Genomic DNA, 19,032 nt, shown 5'->3' with positions numbered 1-19,032 from the left:
TTAGCCCAAACAGACTTTTTAAACTACTAAATTATTTTAGGTTTTTTTTAACTGAGAATACTAAGAACATTTCCTGTAGATGAACAAACCCGTCCTTGTTATTTCTCTATATGTAAAACTTTCACACAGCGGTAAATGTCTCTGGAATTACATCAGTGCACATCCCTAATGTCTTACAGATGTCTGCAGCTTGTAAACACTTTGCAGGTTAATAAAAGATTACAGGAAATATTAAGCAGTGTTTACTGAAAAGCAAATCATGATCTTACAGAATTTCACAAAACGGCCAATGAAATGCGGGAAGTGCCAACTATGACCTCATCTAACAAAACTGTGCTTTGCCATGACAATTTTACTCTCTCTGCAATATAAGTATTATTGTCTAGCACTAACATATTCTGCAGCGCTGTACATAGAATGCAAAAAAATAGGGAAATGCATCCACTCATATCAGTACTATGCCAAGTAGGCCTCAGAGTATAATATTTTAGACATTTTCACCCTCCAGGAATTGGAGTTTTCATGGTTATTTACTGGATCAGAGCCGCACTTCGGCGGGGTTCCCATATGGTGTACTTGTTGCCGAATTTCGGTTGCGGAATCTGCACCAAAGTACAGTACAATGCATGTGAATAGGATTTTAACAAAACCCAGTCACAAACAGCGTGAAAAATCTGGTGTGGGTTATAGACGTTTTCAAATCCGCACCATGCCCTATCTGTTGTAAGTTTCTGTAGCGGATTTCATCTATCACAATACAAATGGCCAAAAGTGGACACCAAAGAAGCATTAAATGAGCATATAAAGTATTCCACAAATGTGTGTCTCTCTTTTTTAATATATGCATTTTCTGTTTTGTCCAGGTTGCAAGGTTTGGTTCTGAAAGTACACAAGATATATTTCCACTGTGTTTTCCTCATGACAATATCTCTCAGGCTCAGACTGTGGACGATGCGTCATCAGATCAAGCACTCACCTGTGGAGCAAAACCTAAGACTTCGGTAAGCAAAAATATTTCTATTTCGAACTTTGCTGCCAAGCTCAATGTTGGTATATTCTTCAAATGCTTATTTACATTCTGCAGTAGTGGTGTAAATTTATAAGATGAGATCATCAGTTCTCCAGACCAATTCCTTGATAATAATTCAGGTTTGGGTTATGAACTAACCACCAGCTACAGTCCAAAAACAGATTTGTCATTTTCTAGACCATAAATGTTATTGGTAATTGTAATTTTATGATCTGTCTTTTAAATAGTTACGTAGTTATTACAGTTGTAAAAAGACACGTGTCCATTAAGTTCAATCAGGGGATGGGAGAGGATGTGAATGAAGGGAAGGGGTGGGGTCAATTTCAGAACTTTGGTTCCCTTTACAGATTCAGAGCGAGGAAAAACCCCAAAACTCGTGAGCCAATCTGCCCTAAAAGAGAAATATTTTTTTTCCTGAAGTGGCCATCAGACCGGATCAACATTGAAACAAGAATTCTATTTATTTGTAATGACCGCCACGCCCCGCCGTCCCTGTATACTTACCTCTCCACAGCATCCTCAGGCTCCTTGCTAGTGCTGTATCCCTCCTTTACTCCGGTCTGGTCGCGCTTTCCATCGCTGCTGCTCTCCTTCTGCATTTCCGGTTTTGCGCTGGCTCTTTTTTTACCTTAAAGACCCAGTGCGCGCCAAATTATCCACCCAGCTTTCCAGGATTTATAGGAACCTCCCTTCTGTTTGGTCATTGCCTGAGCAATTAGGTTTCTCCTAGCTTGATAGTGAAACCCTGAATTTTCATTTGTTTCAATGACCTTTGATTTAACCTAACCTGTACCTTTGACTATCCTTGACTGCCACCTGCCCTGACTTCTTTCTTGTTGCCTGTGACAAATGTCTCCACCTGCCCTGACCTTTGCCTCAGTTAACCATGAGTCATCGTCTGCCGCCTGCCTTGACCTACGCTCTACAAGACCCTGTGTTTAGTCAACTGTTTCGATACGTCTCCTGTCCAAGTCCGCTATTGCCAATGGAGAGTACTCTGGGGCTCGTGACCTTTCTGATTCTCAGCAGCGAAGCTCATACCTCTGTATAGGGGTAAAGGGTGAATACCTTAGACTTCGTTTCCAAGATTAGCCCCAAGCCAAATCCCTCGTTAACACAGTGGGTTCACACCATCCTCTGTAGGGCACTTGACAGTCTCATTATCCACGGATCCCCCGGCATTATTTATATTAGCATTTATCTTATTTTCTTATAAGAAATCATAACTAGAGATGAGCGAATTGATTGTACACCAATCAAATTCGGTCTGAATTTCCCCAAAGTTTTGCAATCGTTTACACAAATCGCAGCATAATGGCGTTGGATTTACAGTTACTTGGATACAATCTTAGAAAACATCTTATAGTTAGACATGAGTTTTCAGAGCAATTGGGACACTTTTATTCACAGCAAATTTTTTCGGACAGAATGTAATCAAACCCAAATCAAATTTCACAGAATCTCTACTCGTAACCCTTTCTAGAAACCATCAACTGTTTCTGCTAAAATCATACCCTGAGGTAGAATTTTCCACAGATTCACCACGTAACATAAGTAGCAACAATTAAAGGTACAAACAATAGCGCCATATATCAGATAATCGACATAATAGTGCTAGATTGCAGAAAGCCACCAAAATGTTATTCCCCCACAAAATGAAACAATGTTCTTTCAGCTGAATGGGTCCCCTCAACCTCTGGGATCTATAGCAGCTGCTATGGCTATAGTTACGCCCATGCCTATATTATAGAAGACTTGTCGCCTCTGGATATTGAACCTTTTTTACCTATTTCTTTGCACCACATCAATCTGTCATTTATTTTTGATATCAAAAAGCATTTCCCTTTAAAATAAAAATAATTCTACCTGTAAACACAGGTCCTTATAGGCGTTGGATGAGATAAGAGAAAACCATCTTTTTTTCTAGAAAGAGCAACGCTCTTGTCCATGGACTGTGTGTATAATTGCAGCACAGCCCCTATCTCAGCAGTCAGACCCCCAGAGTTAAGGCCATAGTCACACCTTGTTTTTTTCGAACGATTGGCATTATCGACACGTAATGCTTCCAGTTTGTATGCCGAATGCGTCCATAGATAATTTTGGGCTGACTTATAGCAAAAGAGTCATATGTTTGAATACGTTTGGGCTATAGTCAATGTGATACATACCTAAAATATCTTCATATGTTAATAGAAATATCTGTGTGTGCAAATAATGTATACAGTGGACTTGGAGATAGAATAATTGGAGTAGGAGGATCTTTTCATTCATCATGCAACAAGTCTTATACAGAACACGAAGTGCAATGCCCTCGTAAATAAAATGTGCGGCTAAGTAAAGGATTATATTGATCCTGTCCATGGACAGCTACTGGTCTTTAAATGTAAGCAAACACTTTAGCTACTCAAGTTATTTATCTGCACCCTGTGTGCCACATTGTATGTGTGAAGAGGGATTTTCTACACCGCAACATACATACATAAGACTTTACTGTTTACCAGATATAAAGCAGACATTCTATCAAGGCTGGTGATAAGATGCATAAACATTTTAATGATTCTTCCTTAAGTAAATGTTTAGTTGCTGTCGAATGCCCAGTTGCAGATTTGCAACAGACAGGTTGATTTAGACATGGCATTTGTAAGTCATTGCTTGTTTTCCACAAAATCAACATTTACTTAGTCAAACCAAGTTAAGGTATGAAATATCTTTGATTCATAATTGCTGGGTGCATATCAGGGGTTCATACAGTCATTTTTGTTAGGTAAATGTTGGTAAATACAAAGATATCTATTGAGCTATGTGACCACAAATACTCATAAAACTTGCATTGCAAAGTCCTAGAAAGAAACTATAGTACGGTGTACTACTAAAGTGAAGAACCAAACCACTGGGGCACTGCATCTGATAAATGTGGCAGAGCCAGGACTAAGGTGGTAAAGGTAAGTCCAGAAAAATAACAACTGATATCAAATACCTAAAAATTAATAATAGGCGTGTGTCATCTGGACTGACCTCACCCATGACAATTCTGTTTTTATGCTTATTTACATAACTATATCTGACAATGGGGAGGACATATTTCTACATTTCAATTTTAGAGGGCTTGTCCAGTCCATTAACCATTAAGTTATGCATTCTAACCTAGTTTTTACCACTTTTTGTTATAATGCTCTTACCAGGGAAGAGCCTAGTGTGTGAGGATAGGAGGTGGGTATGTGCTCTTTTGTGTTTAGATCGCTGAGGATTGCCTAGCTGGATGCATTTAAAGGGGTTATTTCATTAAGACATCCCCTAACCACATATTCTATTAGGGCATATGGACGTCATAGATGCCATAGGGCATAGGGACAGCTCTCACTCTGGCAGATTCAGCCTGTCCATGGATTACATGTCTTACCAATTGTTTCAATGGACAAAATATAATACTACATTTCTTCTACAGCTGCTGCAGGGTAAATGTATGGCTGGCCGAGACTTCTGAAACCAGACCCGTGGCGATCAGCTAAGTGTTGGGTCGGCTTCAGTTGTAAAAGTGGTTGTTATTATTGAAGTTTACCTGTATAAGAGAGTAAGGTATATGAATATATCTCAAAAGTCTAAAGAACATACTTCACTTTTTCATGGACACCTTGACAGGGTTTTCTGACTACAGACATTTATTTGATATTAATTGGTTATGCCACTAATTTCTGGTGCTGGGGCACCACTGGCCAGTTCCCTGGCCTCAGCTGAGAGAAGGCTGCACATGCTCAGTCACTCTTAATTATAGCGCTTGGGGGATACTGAAACAACCAAGCGCACTTATCACAGGATCGGCAATGCTCCAGTGATCGGCCCGCACCGATCAGACATTTATGGAATATCTAGTCTGTCTGTAGTGGGAAAATCCTATTGGATTCCTGTCTAAAATATTCAATGTTAGACTATTGTGCCATGTTACCCATAAATTAAAGTACAAAATCTCTTTAACTGCAAACTTTCTAGCGCACAAATCAAATTCAATGCTTTTTTAAACTATACATTCCTTATAAACATCAAAGAAAGACTTTATTACTCATTTATGAACTCTATAATGTGTTTTTTGTAGATAATTCTGTAATTCTTGGATTACACTTTCCACAGCAGGAATTAGACTTGACTTCTACATACCCGCTTTGTTCTGGCTCTTGCTGACACACCATATTATACTATATTACGCAAGCCGGACGGCACTTTGGAAATATGAGCCATGACCTTTGTTGTATTATGTGGCTCTATTACACTTTTTCACTGAAGAAGTGTAAATGCAAGAAAACTAGCGTCATCATACAGTATAATACTTATTATATCCCTTTACCATTCATAAACTTCTTTATAGAGAGTCAATTGTGTTATTGTTTATAGTTTTTTAGACTTTTTATTGCTGTTGCTAGTGAATTACAATAAGATATTCTCATGTTTCCATAGACCAGACTTCATTGTTCTCATCAGTTTGTGTTTGCTTCTCATATCTTGGCTGACATTACTGTAACATTGAATTGAATGAATATGTCTATAGGTATTGTGGAATGGTAGTTCATAGTGAAAAAATTCATTTTTATAGTGTCCATGATCTTGGTGATCATCATTGACAGAGGTGTAACTTGAAGCTCCTTGGTCCTAAAAGCAGAATCTGGAACAGAGTCCCCAACCATTACATGCCATTTTAAGTGCTGTTGTCCTCTCATCTTTGCCTTTGGGGTCCCCTCAGACACGAAGGCCCAAGTGTGACTGCAATTTCTCCAACCCCCACCCCCCATTGTTATGTCGTTATCATCATCAACATCATCAACAACAAACAAATCCAGTATTTAATGTTTATTTTTATGTTTGTTTTGTTGTACAGACGTATTGGACTTGTCATTAATAAAAAAAAAAAGAAGGCGTCAGCAGGGAAGGCATCTTCTTATTATGGCATCTAATAGTGCTGGACTAATGGCTGCCAAAAAACTTCTAAAGTGCTGATCAGTGGGCTGCAAAAATACATTGCCACATATTCCCTTTCCTTATTTAGCTACTTAATGACCAGCCTATTTTAGACCTTAACGACCAAGCCATTTTTTACGTTTTTTTTTCTATCGTCTTTTTTTATTTTTGCGTCGACATAGCTGTATATGGTCTTGTTTTTTGCGGGCAAGTGGTAATTTTTAATAGCACCATTTTGGTGTACATAGAATTTATTGATTAACTTTTATTAACTTTTTTGGGGGGGGGGAATAGAAAAAAACCTGCAATTTCGCCACACTTTTTTGCGTCCTAAATTTACGCCGTGTGATATAAATAACACAATAACTTTATTCAGCGGGTTGTTACAATTGCAACAATATTACATTTGTATAGATTTTGCATGTTTTACTACTTTTACACAGTAAAAACACTTTTTTTCAAAATGATTTGTTTTTGTGCCTCAATATTTGAAGAGCCATAACTTTTTTTCGCCGATGCAATTGTATGAGGGCTTTGTTTTTGCGGGACGACTTGTAGTTTTTATCGGACAGTCATCTGCTAGGTCATGCCAGAGGCATGACCTAGCAGGCATACACTACAGGCAGACCTGGGGCCTTTATTATGCCCCCGGCTGCCATCGGAGACACAGACAGTCGATGATCTTATCATCGGGTGTCAGTGGGATGAGGGAGCTCCCTCCCTCTCTCCAAAACATTATCACTATTGAGCGCCCCCAGCCGTTAACGGCTCCCTGCTCTGTTTATTTATTCCAATGCAGCACCGTAAAAGGCTATTGCATCGGAATAAAGCCCGTTAGTGGCCGCCGTAAAAACACTATGGGGCGGTCACTAATGGGTTATACCTGCTCAGCAGAACCAAGGGGGTTACATGACACACTTCCAAACACTGCTGACTCCAAAAAAACACAATGAGTCCTCTTTCCTAGGAGTTGGATCAGGGCTCACTTCTGACATTCTGATTTTCACTACTTTATTGATCATAAGGCATCCTACACAGTCTAATCCAGGGGTCTCAAACTCGGCCAGGTAAGTGGGCCGCATATAGAAAAAATGTGAAGTGGTCGGGCTGCATTACTTTCAAATTTGATACAATACAAAATTATTGTTAATCAATTAGTTATTTGAACTACTATAACACTATATTACTATAATACTAATACTACATTACTATAATAATACTGCTAGGTTTAAAATTTGAGATAATTCTCCACGTGCTTATTTCAACAATCCAGTTTTCCAGTTTAAGTGTTGCTAAATGCAGTCCGGCGGTTCAGTTAGAAGCGTTTGGCAGACACATATGTCAAGATTGGGCAGCCCCTTTTTAGATAGTGCCACAGTGCCCTCAGTGGATGCTACCGCAGTACCCTCTGTGAATGAAGCCGCAGTGCCCTCTGTGGATACTGCCACAGTGCCCACTGTAGATGCTGCCGCAGTGCTCTCTGTAGATGCTGCCACAGTGCCCCCTGTAGATGCTGCCACAGAGTCCTCTGTAGATGCTGCCACAGTGCCCTCTGTAGATAATGCCACAGTGCCCTCTGTAGATAATGCAACACACCCCTAGATAATGCCACAGTGCCCTCTGTAGATAATGCCACAGTGCCCTCTGTAGATAATGCAACAGGCCCCTAGATAATGCCACAGTGTCTTTTGTACATGCTGCCACAGTGCCCTCTGTGGATGCTGCAAAAGTGTCCTCTGTGAATGCTGCCACAGTGCCCTCTGTGGATGCTGCCACCGTGCCCTCTGTAGATGCTGCCACAGTGCCCTCCGTAGATGCTGCCACAGTGCCCTCCGTAGATGCTGCCACAGTGCCCTCCATAGATGCTGCCACAGTGCCCTTCGCAGATGCTGCCACAGTGGCCCCCGCAGATGCTGCCACTGTGCCCTCCGTAGATGCTGCCACCGTGCCCTCCGTGGATGTTGCGACCGTGCCCTCCGTAGATGCTGCCACACTGCCCTCTGTAGATGCTGCCACAGTGCCCTCTGTACATGCTGCCACAGTGCCCTCTGTAGATGCTGCCACAGTGCCCTCTGTAGATGCTGCCACAGTGTCCTCTGTAGATGCTGCCACAGTGCCCTACGCAGATGCTGCCACAGTGCTCTTGGCAGATGCTGCCAGAGTGCCCTACGCAGATGCTGCCACAGTGCTCTTTGCAGATGCTGCCACAGTGCCCTCAGCAGGTGCTGCCACAATGATGTCAGGGGCTTGCCCAGAGCTGGAGTCCCGGAGCAGAGCCGCTTCTAGCACTCTGCCTGGGATTCCAGCTCTGCTCCTGACATCACTGTCCATATATGGACAGAAATGTCAGGGGCAACCCCAGAGCTGGAGTCCCGGCAGAGCGCTAGTAGGCTCTTCCTGGGACTCCAGCTGTGCTCCTGACATCACAGAGGCTTCCTCAGAGTCCCAGAGCAGAGCCTATACTAGCGCTTTGCCCGGGATTTCGGCTCTGGGGAAGCCCCAGACATTGTGTGTCAAAACATGGACACCGATGTCAGGGAACTCCACAGAGTCCTTGAGCAGAGCCAATACTAGCGCTCTGCCCGGGTCTCCGCTCTGGGGAAGACCCTGACACACTGTCCACATATGGACAGTGATTTCAGGGAATTCCACAGAGTTCCGGAGCAGAGCCTATACAAGCGCTTTGCCAGGGACTCCGCTCTGGGGAAGACCCTGACACACTGTCCATATATGGACAGCGATGTCAGGGAATTCCACAGAGTCCCGGAGCAGAGCCTATACCAGCGCTCTGCACGGGACTCTGGCTCTGAGGAAGCCCCAGACATCGCTGTTCATATGTGGACAGCGATGTCAGGGAATTCCAGAGTCTCGGAAAACAGAGCCGATACTAGCGGCTCTGTGTCCCGCGGGCCGCAGATGACAGCCCCAGGGGCCGCATGTGGCCCGCGGGTCGCGTGCTTGAGACCCCAGGTCTAATCTAAGGAGGGTCTGTATGGGGACAGGTTCCCTATTTTTAAGGAACACTAAATATAGAAATCAATGAGAGTAAACAGGAGAAAGACTTGCCAACACTGTTTATCTGTCTGCAGTGTGTTCTGCATGTTCCTGATCCAAACAATCTTCTAACATCTTTACAGCGAATACAGGTTTTATTTTATTGCAATAGGAGACAAAAGAGGAACACATGAAATGAGGATATTAAAGGGGGGATTGCTGGGGTTTTATTTTTTTGTGTATTTTCTACATTAGTTGTACTTTCACATTTAAAATTTCTGATTTGGAATGGTGGAACTCAGTGAATATACAATACAAAGAGATAGATAGATAGATAGATAGATAGATAGATAGATAGATAGATAGATAGATAGATAGATAGATAGATAGATAGATAGATAGATAGATAGATAGATAGATAGATAGATAGATAGATAGATATGAGATAAATAGAGACATATAAAACAGATAAATAGATTTTTTTTAATTTGTATTCTACAACTCTATATACCGTGTTAACAATAGTGATCTGATGGACTTTTTTTCACTAATCTCCAACTAGTTGTCAGAAAATTATTTCACCCCACCACTCTGTAAAAGGGCTTGTACTTAGTGGGGTTCACTGGCTTCTGTCACCCACTATCACTACCTCCTTTTACTAGGGTGACTAGGGTAATGCCTATCTTCCCTACCTTTTTCCTTGTGTTACGCTTGTCTAATTACCTTGCTACTAAGTGTGTGTGTGTGTGTGTGTGTGTGTGTGTGTGTGTGTGTGTGTGTGTGTGTGTGTGTGCGTGGTGATTCACAACACAAGTGTTATAAAACACAAACTATATATAATCACGGTATAGTATCCGTATACCTCAGTGTACATAACTTAATATGTATTAAGTATACTAATAATACACGTGGCACAGTACTAGTACAAAATATTACAATACTATCCTAATACCTACTCATGTACCTAAACATACATATGAAATACAGTACCCTCACACTTGCTTTTATGTCCCACCCTCATCTGGTTCTAACTGTCCCTGTAACTAAGGGGTTCATCTGTAGAGAAAGAGAAAGGTTAAAGGGTAGTTGGTAGTTGCAGCTGTAAAACAGTGAAGGGGTTAACTTTACTGCAGGAGGCAGTGAAAGAGTTAACTCTCTTAGCTGCTAATGGAAAAGGTTACAGTAGGGAGGTTGAGGTGTAGTGTAGGGTTAATACAACTTTTGCTGTATTTGTGAGGGGGTTAATGTGTAGGTAGTGTAGGTATGCCCAAGGGAAGTAGGGGTTAAATAATGTTACAAGGCTAGGGGGGGTTTTAAGGGTTAACCAAGGGCAAATGTGCTCATTGTATATGGAGAGAGAAAGAATTAAGTGATGCTGCTGCACTTGGAGAGGGGGAGGATACTTAGCGGTGCAGAGATCCGGAGGCAGCAGGTCAGGGAGGGAGGTCCTCGTTGGCGGTGGGAGCAGAAATTGATAGAGAAGCGTAGGACTCTGGATTATTTAGACACTGCCCATGCACTTCTGTTTGGCATCACTCTACCAAACTCATGAATGTCCCGGGGGGGGGGGGGCAGGCCGTAGCAACCTCCTGTGACGTGGGAATGCCTCACAGGAATGCGTCCACTGTTTATGGCTCCCCCACCCCCCCGAGGGTAGGAGGCAAGGGAGTATAAGGGAATCTTCTGCTCCTCCCAGATTATAAACAAGACAATGCAGCCGGCTGGAGCCAGCTCTTATCTCATTAACTGGAGAGTTTTGACCTATGTCTGGTGGGATAATAAAAATAATATATATTTATTTATATATATTTACACATATACTGTATGTATGTATGTATGTATGTATGTATGTATATATGTATAGAGACATAAATATATAAAACACTTAATGTACACATATGTATATATATATATATATATATACACAAATACACACACACATATATATGTATATATATATATACATATATATATATATATATATATATATATATATAAAACAATATACATATATAAAACACTTCCCCTTATACACTCTGTCTTTATCAAACGTCGATCGAATTACATGTTATTCAAAGGAACACCCTATCACATGAGCACAAACGTTTTCAACCGGTGATATCTCCGGTTGTTCCACAGCTAGAACTGTGATCCTGGGGCCATATGAAAGATTAGAATCTCATCTTCCATATGAACTGCTGTTCTAGGTGGTCCACAGCCGGAGCTATGGCTATTTGAAGTGATCCCCCTTCCCTCCAGCCTCAGTCTCTAACACTGTGTGAAGCAGCTTCATGCTGATGTCAGAGGCTGTGAGGTAGCTCCACCTCAGGAGAATAGCTGCTTTTACCTCCCACTTGTCTAATAAAGGCTCATTTGCATATTTTGAAAAAAGCTCATAATATTTTAAATAATAAACTTTTTGGGACACTATTTTCACTAGCACTATGTGTGACAGCGCCTATTAGATTAGCTAGGTGATTGGGCATTACTAAACTAGTGACAGACCCTCTTTAAGATGATTACAGTAAAGCCTACTGCCTACCAAATTACATGTAAAGAAACTGCACCAACTATTATAATAGCTTACTAATGGATTGCAGTCCACTAAAAAAAAATTGACAACAATAATGGGTCATAATGTGGTGATCAGTGATTAACAGTGATCAGTTGTTTTTTTGTAAAGCAAGGAACCCACATATTTTATTTGCAAAAGGGCTCTTTGCTACCTGTACCCACCTTTGACGACCTGCCAGAGTGATAAGTCATCTATACTATCTGGTAGTCATTTTATGCGCCCAGAAAATCCCTTTCATATACAAGGGTTGTTCAAGAGCCAAGTCTGAAAGTGACTCATGAAATCAGTCAAAGTATTTCATAAAGATCTTGAAAAAGGTCACTAATTTTAAAGAAAATCTCTAGGGGTTAATTTAAATTAATTAAATAATTACATTTAACCCTGACATTTTAATTCTCAGTAATAATTGCTAGAATGATGACCACACAGATGAGATCATGACTTCAAACAACAACTTGCCCTACTGCACATAGGGGGAAGTGGCAGCTTTATACCATACCTTGCCTCCTAATAGAAAATGTCTAGTAAATTAAGTGGATGGGCAGACTCTAAGGATATTATTTGCGTGTCTATATGCATGAGTCTACTCACCCTACTTGCTAGTAGAGACATCAATTAGAAACATCTAGGAGCATATTAAAATGTATCCAATTTCATGATTTAAAATTTTATGAACTGGAGTATGAAATTTGTATGCAGACACTTGCTCCACAAGACTTTACTGTATACATATTCTGACACAATAGAAATGATGGCTCTTAGCATAAAGTATTAAGTCGTGAAATGGAGTTTGTTTATACATGCAGAGATTAGTCTCAGTGACAGATAGCAGTGTACATACTGTATAAACACTAGGAATTTCTAAGGTAGATTAGGCACTGGGGCTTTTCTACCTGACCTGACCCCAGATTTTTCTCCTACTGTTTGCACATTAGATCAGTATTCCACTTGTGTTAAATTTCAATACAAAGAATGAAGGAGGTTTTGCAAACAATAAAACTGTATACTTATTGGATAAATACTATATAAACCTTTGTGTATACACTACAAATGTATAAGCTCTGTTAACATAATTAAAATGTTTTAAATTACGTATAGTCCAGAAATGTTTTGACTACTTGTCCTGAATGCCAAATGGCTACCTCTAATTAATTTGGCCACCTTTGTGTGTTGGTTAACCCCTTGAGGGAACAGCCTATTTTGGCCTTATGGACCAGGCCAGTTATTTCAAATCTAACGTGTCACTTTATGTGGTAATAACTTTAGAATGCTTTTTATTTATTTCAAACTATTCTGAGATTGTTTTCTTGTGCTACATTGTAGTTTATCTTAGTGGTAAAATTTGGTCGATACATTCAGTGTTTATTTGTGAAAAACACCAAAATTTAGAGAAAATTAGCACAAATTAGCATTTTTCTAAATGTACATGTATCTGCTTGTAAGGCTTAGTTCACATCTGCGTCAGGGCTCCGTTCCGACGCTCCGTCGGAGCGGAGCCCTGACTGACACAAATGGAAACCAGAGGTTTCCGTCACCATTGATTTCAGGGGTTCCCTCGGGTTCGACTACGCTATTGATTCCATCAAAACGACGGAACCCGTGCACAACTGAGACAAACTGAAACCATTGGCACCAGATCCGTCACCATTGAAATCAAAGGTGATGGTTTCCGTTTGTGTCAGTCAGGGCTCCGTTTCGATGAAAATGCAAGAAAATTTCCAAAACCTATTTTTTTAGGGACCAGTTCAGTACTGAAGTGTCTTTAATGGGCCCTATATATTAGAAATCCCAATACCTCACCCCATTTTAAAAACTGCACCCTTAAAAGTATTCAAAACAGCATTAAGAAAGTTTCTTACCCTTTAGGTATTTCACAGGAATTAAAACAAAGTGGTGGTGAAATTGACAAATTCATTTTTATTTTTATTTTGCAGAAAATCCATTTCTTCTGTAACACAGAAGGTTCAACCAGAGAATTGCAACTCAATATTTATTGCACTGATCTGGAGTTTTTAGAAATATCCCTGAAATATGTGGCCCTAGTGTGCTACTGGACTCAAACACAGGCCTCAGAAACAAAGGTGCACCTAGGGGATTTCGAGGCCTCCTTTTTATTAGAATATATTTTAGGCACCATGTCAGATTTGAAGAGGTTTTGTGGTGTCAAAATAGTTGAAACACCCCCAAAGAGACACCATTTGGCAAACGACACCCTTGAAAGACTTTAGTGAGGGGTATCGTGAGTATTTTGACCCCACAGTGTATTTAGTGGAATTAGGCAGTAAAAATGAAAATTGTCATGTTTTCCAATAAAACATCCAAATTTTAAATTTTTACAAGGAGAAAAAGCAACCCAACATTTGAAAAACAATTTCTCCCGAGTATGGCAACACCCCATATGCGGTAAAAAAAAACAAAAAAGTCCTGCTGTTTGGACACACGGCAGGGCTCAGAAGGGAAGGAGCACTATTTGGCTTTTGGAGCTCAAGTTTTTCTGGAATGGTTTTCGGGTGCCATGTCGCAATTGCAATGCCCCTGAGGGACCAAAACAGTGGAAATCCCCAAAAGTGACCCCATTTAGAAAAAACTACACACCTCAAGGAATTTATAAAGGGGCATAGTGAGCATTTTCACCCCACAGTTTTTTTTTGCTGAATTTAGTGGAATTAGGCAATAAAAATGAATAAAATGTCAAAATTTTCAGTTTTTACAAGAAATAAAGGAGAAAAAGCACCCCAAAATTTGAAAAGCAATTTTTCCCGAATACGGCAATACCCCATAAATGGTAATAAACTGCTGTTTGGACACATGACAGGGCTCAGAAAGGGCTCAGAAAGGCAGGAGTGCTATTTGGCATCCAGATTTGGCTGGATTGGTTTTTGGGAACGGGGGAAAACCCTTAAAAGTTACTCCATTTTGGAAACTACATCCCTCAGGGCATTCATCTAGGGGTGTAGTGAGAAATTTTACCCACAGGTGTTTTATAGATTTTATTAGAATTAGGCAGTGACATTAAAAAATTAATACATTTTTTTATAAAGATAAGTAGTTTTGCTTCCCATTTTTTTATTTTCACAAGGGGTAATAAGGGAAAAAACACCACACAATTTGTTACTCAATTGCATCCGAGTATGGCAATACCCCATATCTATCCCTAAACTGCTTTTTGGGCACACGGCAGAGCTCAAATCGGAAGAAGCACCATTCGACTTTTGGCAGATTTTGCTAGATTGGTGTTCGGGCACCATGTCACATTTTAAAAACCCCTGAGGTACCAGAGTACAGTGAAAACCCCATTTTGGAAGCTACAACCCTCAAGGCATTTATTATTTGCCTGGACATATGACAGGGCTCAGTAGTGAAAAAGCACCATGCGCATTTGAGGCCTTTTCACAGAATTGACCCACAATTTTAGGGCTCTGAGGTTAAAGAGGCTCTGTCACCAGATTTTGAAACCCCAATCTGCTATTGCAGCAGATAGGCGCTGCAATGTAGATTACAGTAACGTTTTTATTTTTAAAAAACGAGCATTTTTGGCCAAGTTATGACCATTTTTGTATTTATGCAAATGAGGCTTGCAAAAGTCCAACTGGGTGTGTTTAAAAGTAAAAGTCCAAGTGGGCGTGTATTATGTGCGTACATCGGGGCGTGTATTATGTGCGTACATCGGGGCGTTTTTACTACTTTTACTAGCTGGCCGTTCTGACGAGAAGTATCATCCACTTCTCTTCACAACGCCCAGCTTCTGACAGTGCAAACACAGCCGTGTTCTCGAGAGATCACGCTGTGTCGTCACTCACAAGTCCTGCATCGTGTCAGACGAGCGAGGACACATCGGCACCAGAGGCTACAGTTGATTCTGCAGCAGCATCAGCGTTTGCAGGTAAGTAGCTACATCGACTTACCTGCAAATGCCGATGCTGCTGCAGAATCAACTGTAGCCTCTGGTGCCGATGTGTCCTCGCTCGTCTGACACGATGCAGGACCTGTGAGTGACGACACAGCGTGATCTGCCAGAAGCTGGGCGTTGTGAAGAGAAGTGGATGATACTTCTCGTCAGAACGCCCAGCTAGTAAAAGTAGTAAAAACGCCCCGATGTACGCACATAATACACGCCCACTTGTACTTTTACTTTAAACACGCCCACTTGGACTTTTGCAAGCCTCATTTGCATAACTACAAAAATGGTCATAACTTGGCCAAAAATGCTCGTTTTTTAAAAATAAAAACGTTACTGTAATCTACATTGCAGCGCCTATCTGCTGCAATAGCAGATAGGGGTTGCAAAATCTGGTGACAGAGCCTCTTTAAATAGTAGAACAAACTCCCAAGTAGTGACCCCCATTTTTGGAAACTACACCACTTAAAGCATTTTAAGGGGTGCAATGAACATTTTAACCCCTCAGGTGTTATTTCGTTATATACTGATATGCCATTTTAGTGCACAATATGTTGTGCCCAGTTTGTGCCACTGAAGCCAAATACCACATAAACTGTTAAGCGGGTTCTCCTGGGAATGGGAATGCCATATATGTGGAAGTGTAACGGCTGCCGCACCGTTCCCCGCCTGTTCCACGGTCTCTGCTCTGGTTTCTGCACCCTCCATTTCCTCATGCTTGTCCCAAGCTCCACTTATCCGATCCGGATGCTCTGCAGGCTCTGGGCGTCATCAGGTAACTGCATCTCTCACCTCCCTCCACGGCCGTCATCCACTATGTGCGGCTGCAGCTACTAGAGGGCACGCTGACTCTTTCCTTCTTAAAGGGCCAGTGCATGCCAAAATTCCTAGATTTCCTATTTAAGGATCCTCCTTCCTCTCAATCCTTGCTTGTTCAACCAAGTTCCCCGTGAGTTTCCCTGTACCCTGGTTCCCTGTTTACTTGCCTTCGGCCTTTGTCTTGATTTCCTGTTTTTGACCTCTGCCTGAACTTGACTATCCTTGCCTGCCGCCTGCCTTGACCTATTGATACCCGTAACGACGTCTGCTGCTGCCTGTCCTGACTTCTGGGCTATACATCCGACTGCCTCTAAACCTGCTGTGCCAAGCGTTGCCCTGGGTTACTAGCACCATCTTCCGGACGACACCAAGGATCCACAAACAAACCAGGTGAGAACCGTGATAGGAAGTAAACCAATGTTTGGACACAGCATAGGTCTCATAAGGAAGCGCCATTTGTTTTTTGGAGCGCGATTTTGCTTGGTAATAGTTCTGTTTGGGGCTTTTGCTGGAATTTTTGGAACACTGCACATTTTGTGTCGCCATATTCTGAGAGTCAGAACTTTTTTATTCTTTTGCCAACGGAGCTGTGTGAGGGCTTATAGTTTGCAGGACAATCTGTAGTTTTACTGGTATTATTTTGGGGTACATGCAACTTTTTGATCACTTTTTATTTGTTTTTTTGGCAAGCAAGGTGACCAAAAACCAGCAATTTTGACATTTGTTTTTATTCTTCATTTTTTACACTTTTCACCGTATGCTATAATATATTAACTTTATTCTACGTTTTTTGCAGTATGGGCAGTAGTTTTTTTATACCGTTTTGGGGTAAATAGCGACTTTTGATCTCTTTTTATTACATTTTTTCCCTCTAGGGAACTTGAAGGTCTGCACCTCCAATCCCTATACTAATACAATACACTACCTAAATAGTTCAATGTATTAGAGCTGTCCATCATACACTGACAGAAAGTCTATTAGGTCTCTGTACTTGAATTGAGAATATGTTTGTAATGTCGGGGTAGGGAGACAGACAGGTGAGCCCTAACCCGCCACTCAGTCCCTGCCTACTTGCACGGCCCGTCCTAGGCGACGGCGTACAACTGGGCGACGGTCCCTACGCTCAATAAGTGCATGACAGACAACAGACGAGGGTACACAGAAGCTAAGGGAAAAGGGGCCGTTGCCCACGGCAACACCGTAAGCAACAAGTGTAGTGAACGAGCCGAGTCAAACCAGGAGTGTGCGAGGTACCAAACGCAGAGTAGGAGAGTAGTCAGTAAAGCCAGGGTCAAATTGAAGCAGAGGTCAATAGTACAAGCAGGAGCAGCAGACAGAATCACAAGCAAAGGAAAAGCAGGAAATGAAGGTATAAATAGACTGAGGGCGGTAGCTAGCTCCGTCTGGCCAGGCTGTGATAGGTTCTCCCACTCCTCAGCTTACCAGCCTGAGTGGTAGCAGATCGAGTCACTCTATCAGACCTAGGAGCAGATGCAGACTGATTAATCACGGGCGTCGACACAGAAGCTGTGTCTGGCAGATCCTTTACAATGTTATTTGAGAATATATTATTTGCAGGTTGGCAATCTGGCCTTTTCCAGAAGAGCTTGTATCCATGGTATGGTTTCTTTTCTTTGAATGAGCTCTGTAGAGACTCATTAAAGTAGTGTTTTCCAATTAGAGTTCAATAGAGCCATGGTGATCCTTGGAACCTAGTCAAGGGTTGAAGAGCACAGTAACAGCAAAAATGATTGTCTTTACAGTAGGGATGGGTTAGTTATTGGTTTACCACAGAATCTTTGCTCAGTTAATTCTCCTTGGTAAAAAGGGTTGGAATTACTGCATTTAAGTTAAAGAGGCTCTGTCACCAGATTATAACTGCCCTATCTCCTACATAATGTGATCGGCGCTGTAATGTAGATAACAACAGTGGCTTTTATTTTGAAAAACGATCATTTTTGCGCAAGTTATGACCTATTTTAGATTAATGCTAACTGGGCGTTTTTTAACTTTTGACCAAGTGGGCGGTGTAAAGAGAAGTGTATGACGCTGACCGATCAGCGTCATACACTTCTCTCCATTCATGTCCATTTGTACTCAGCACAGCGTGATCTTGCAAGATCATGATGTGCAGTCACATACTCACACATACTCACACATTAACTTTACTGAAGTGTCTTGAGAGTGAATAGACATCGCTTCCAGCCAGGACGCAATGTCTATTCTCACTCTCGACACTTCGGTAAAGTTTGTGTGGGACTTAATCGCTGCACAGTGTGATCTCGCGAGATCATGCTGTGAATGACAGCATACTGACAGCAAACTTTACCAAAGTCGGGAGTGTGAATAAACATCGCTTCCTGGCCCATTATGGTATTCCATGTTCCAGTCTCTCACCTGTTATTTTTCTTGCTGCTTCTATCTCTATATATCAGACTGGGTTGGTTGCTTAACAGCAGTGTGAATTAGACTTGGTGACACGCATTCTCTACTTGAGTCTATGGAGATCTATGTGTCACCCATGACAAGCTTCAGCAGTTCCTGTACAACACTAGTTTTGCTTAAAGGGAATGTGTCGCTAGAATTTTATTTATTTTTTTTCAGTTAAACAATTATTATTTAAGTGATTACAGATTGTTTTATTTTTTTCACAAGTCAGGAAATATTATAAATTAGATTCTAATTTATAACATTTCCATTTGCTGGGCACTAGAGGGAGCAGTTCCCAAAATTGCAGCATGGTCAATGTGGTAAAGCAACCTCATTGAT

General features: G+C 41.3%; 1 protein-coding gene across 1 annotated transcript in view; it reads left to right on the top strand.

Annotated features, from left to right (window-relative positions):
• DLC1 (DLC1 Rho GTPase activating protein) overlaps nucleotides 1-19,032 on the top strand; it is a 418,348-nt gene that overhangs the window by 58,009 nt on the left and 341,307 nt on the right. The window contains exon 3 of the mRNA XM_075860021.1: nucleotides 864-1,001. Within this exon, the coding sequence (XP_075716136.1) occupies nucleotides 864-1,001 (138 nt within the window). The remainder of the gene's footprint in view (nucleotides 1-863; nucleotides 1,002-19,032) is intronic.

This window comes from Rhinoderma darwinii, chromosome 1, assembly GCF_050947455.1.
Source record: "Rhinoderma darwinii isolate aRhiDar2 chromosome 1, aRhiDar2.hap1, whole genome shotgun sequence".
In the NCBI taxonomy this organism is placed as follows: domain Eukaryota; kingdom Metazoa; phylum Chordata; class Amphibia; order Anura; family Rhinodermatidae; genus Rhinoderma; species Rhinoderma darwinii.
Note: the sequence above shows the minus strand (reverse complement) of the source record. Positions and strands in the feature narration are given on the sequence as shown.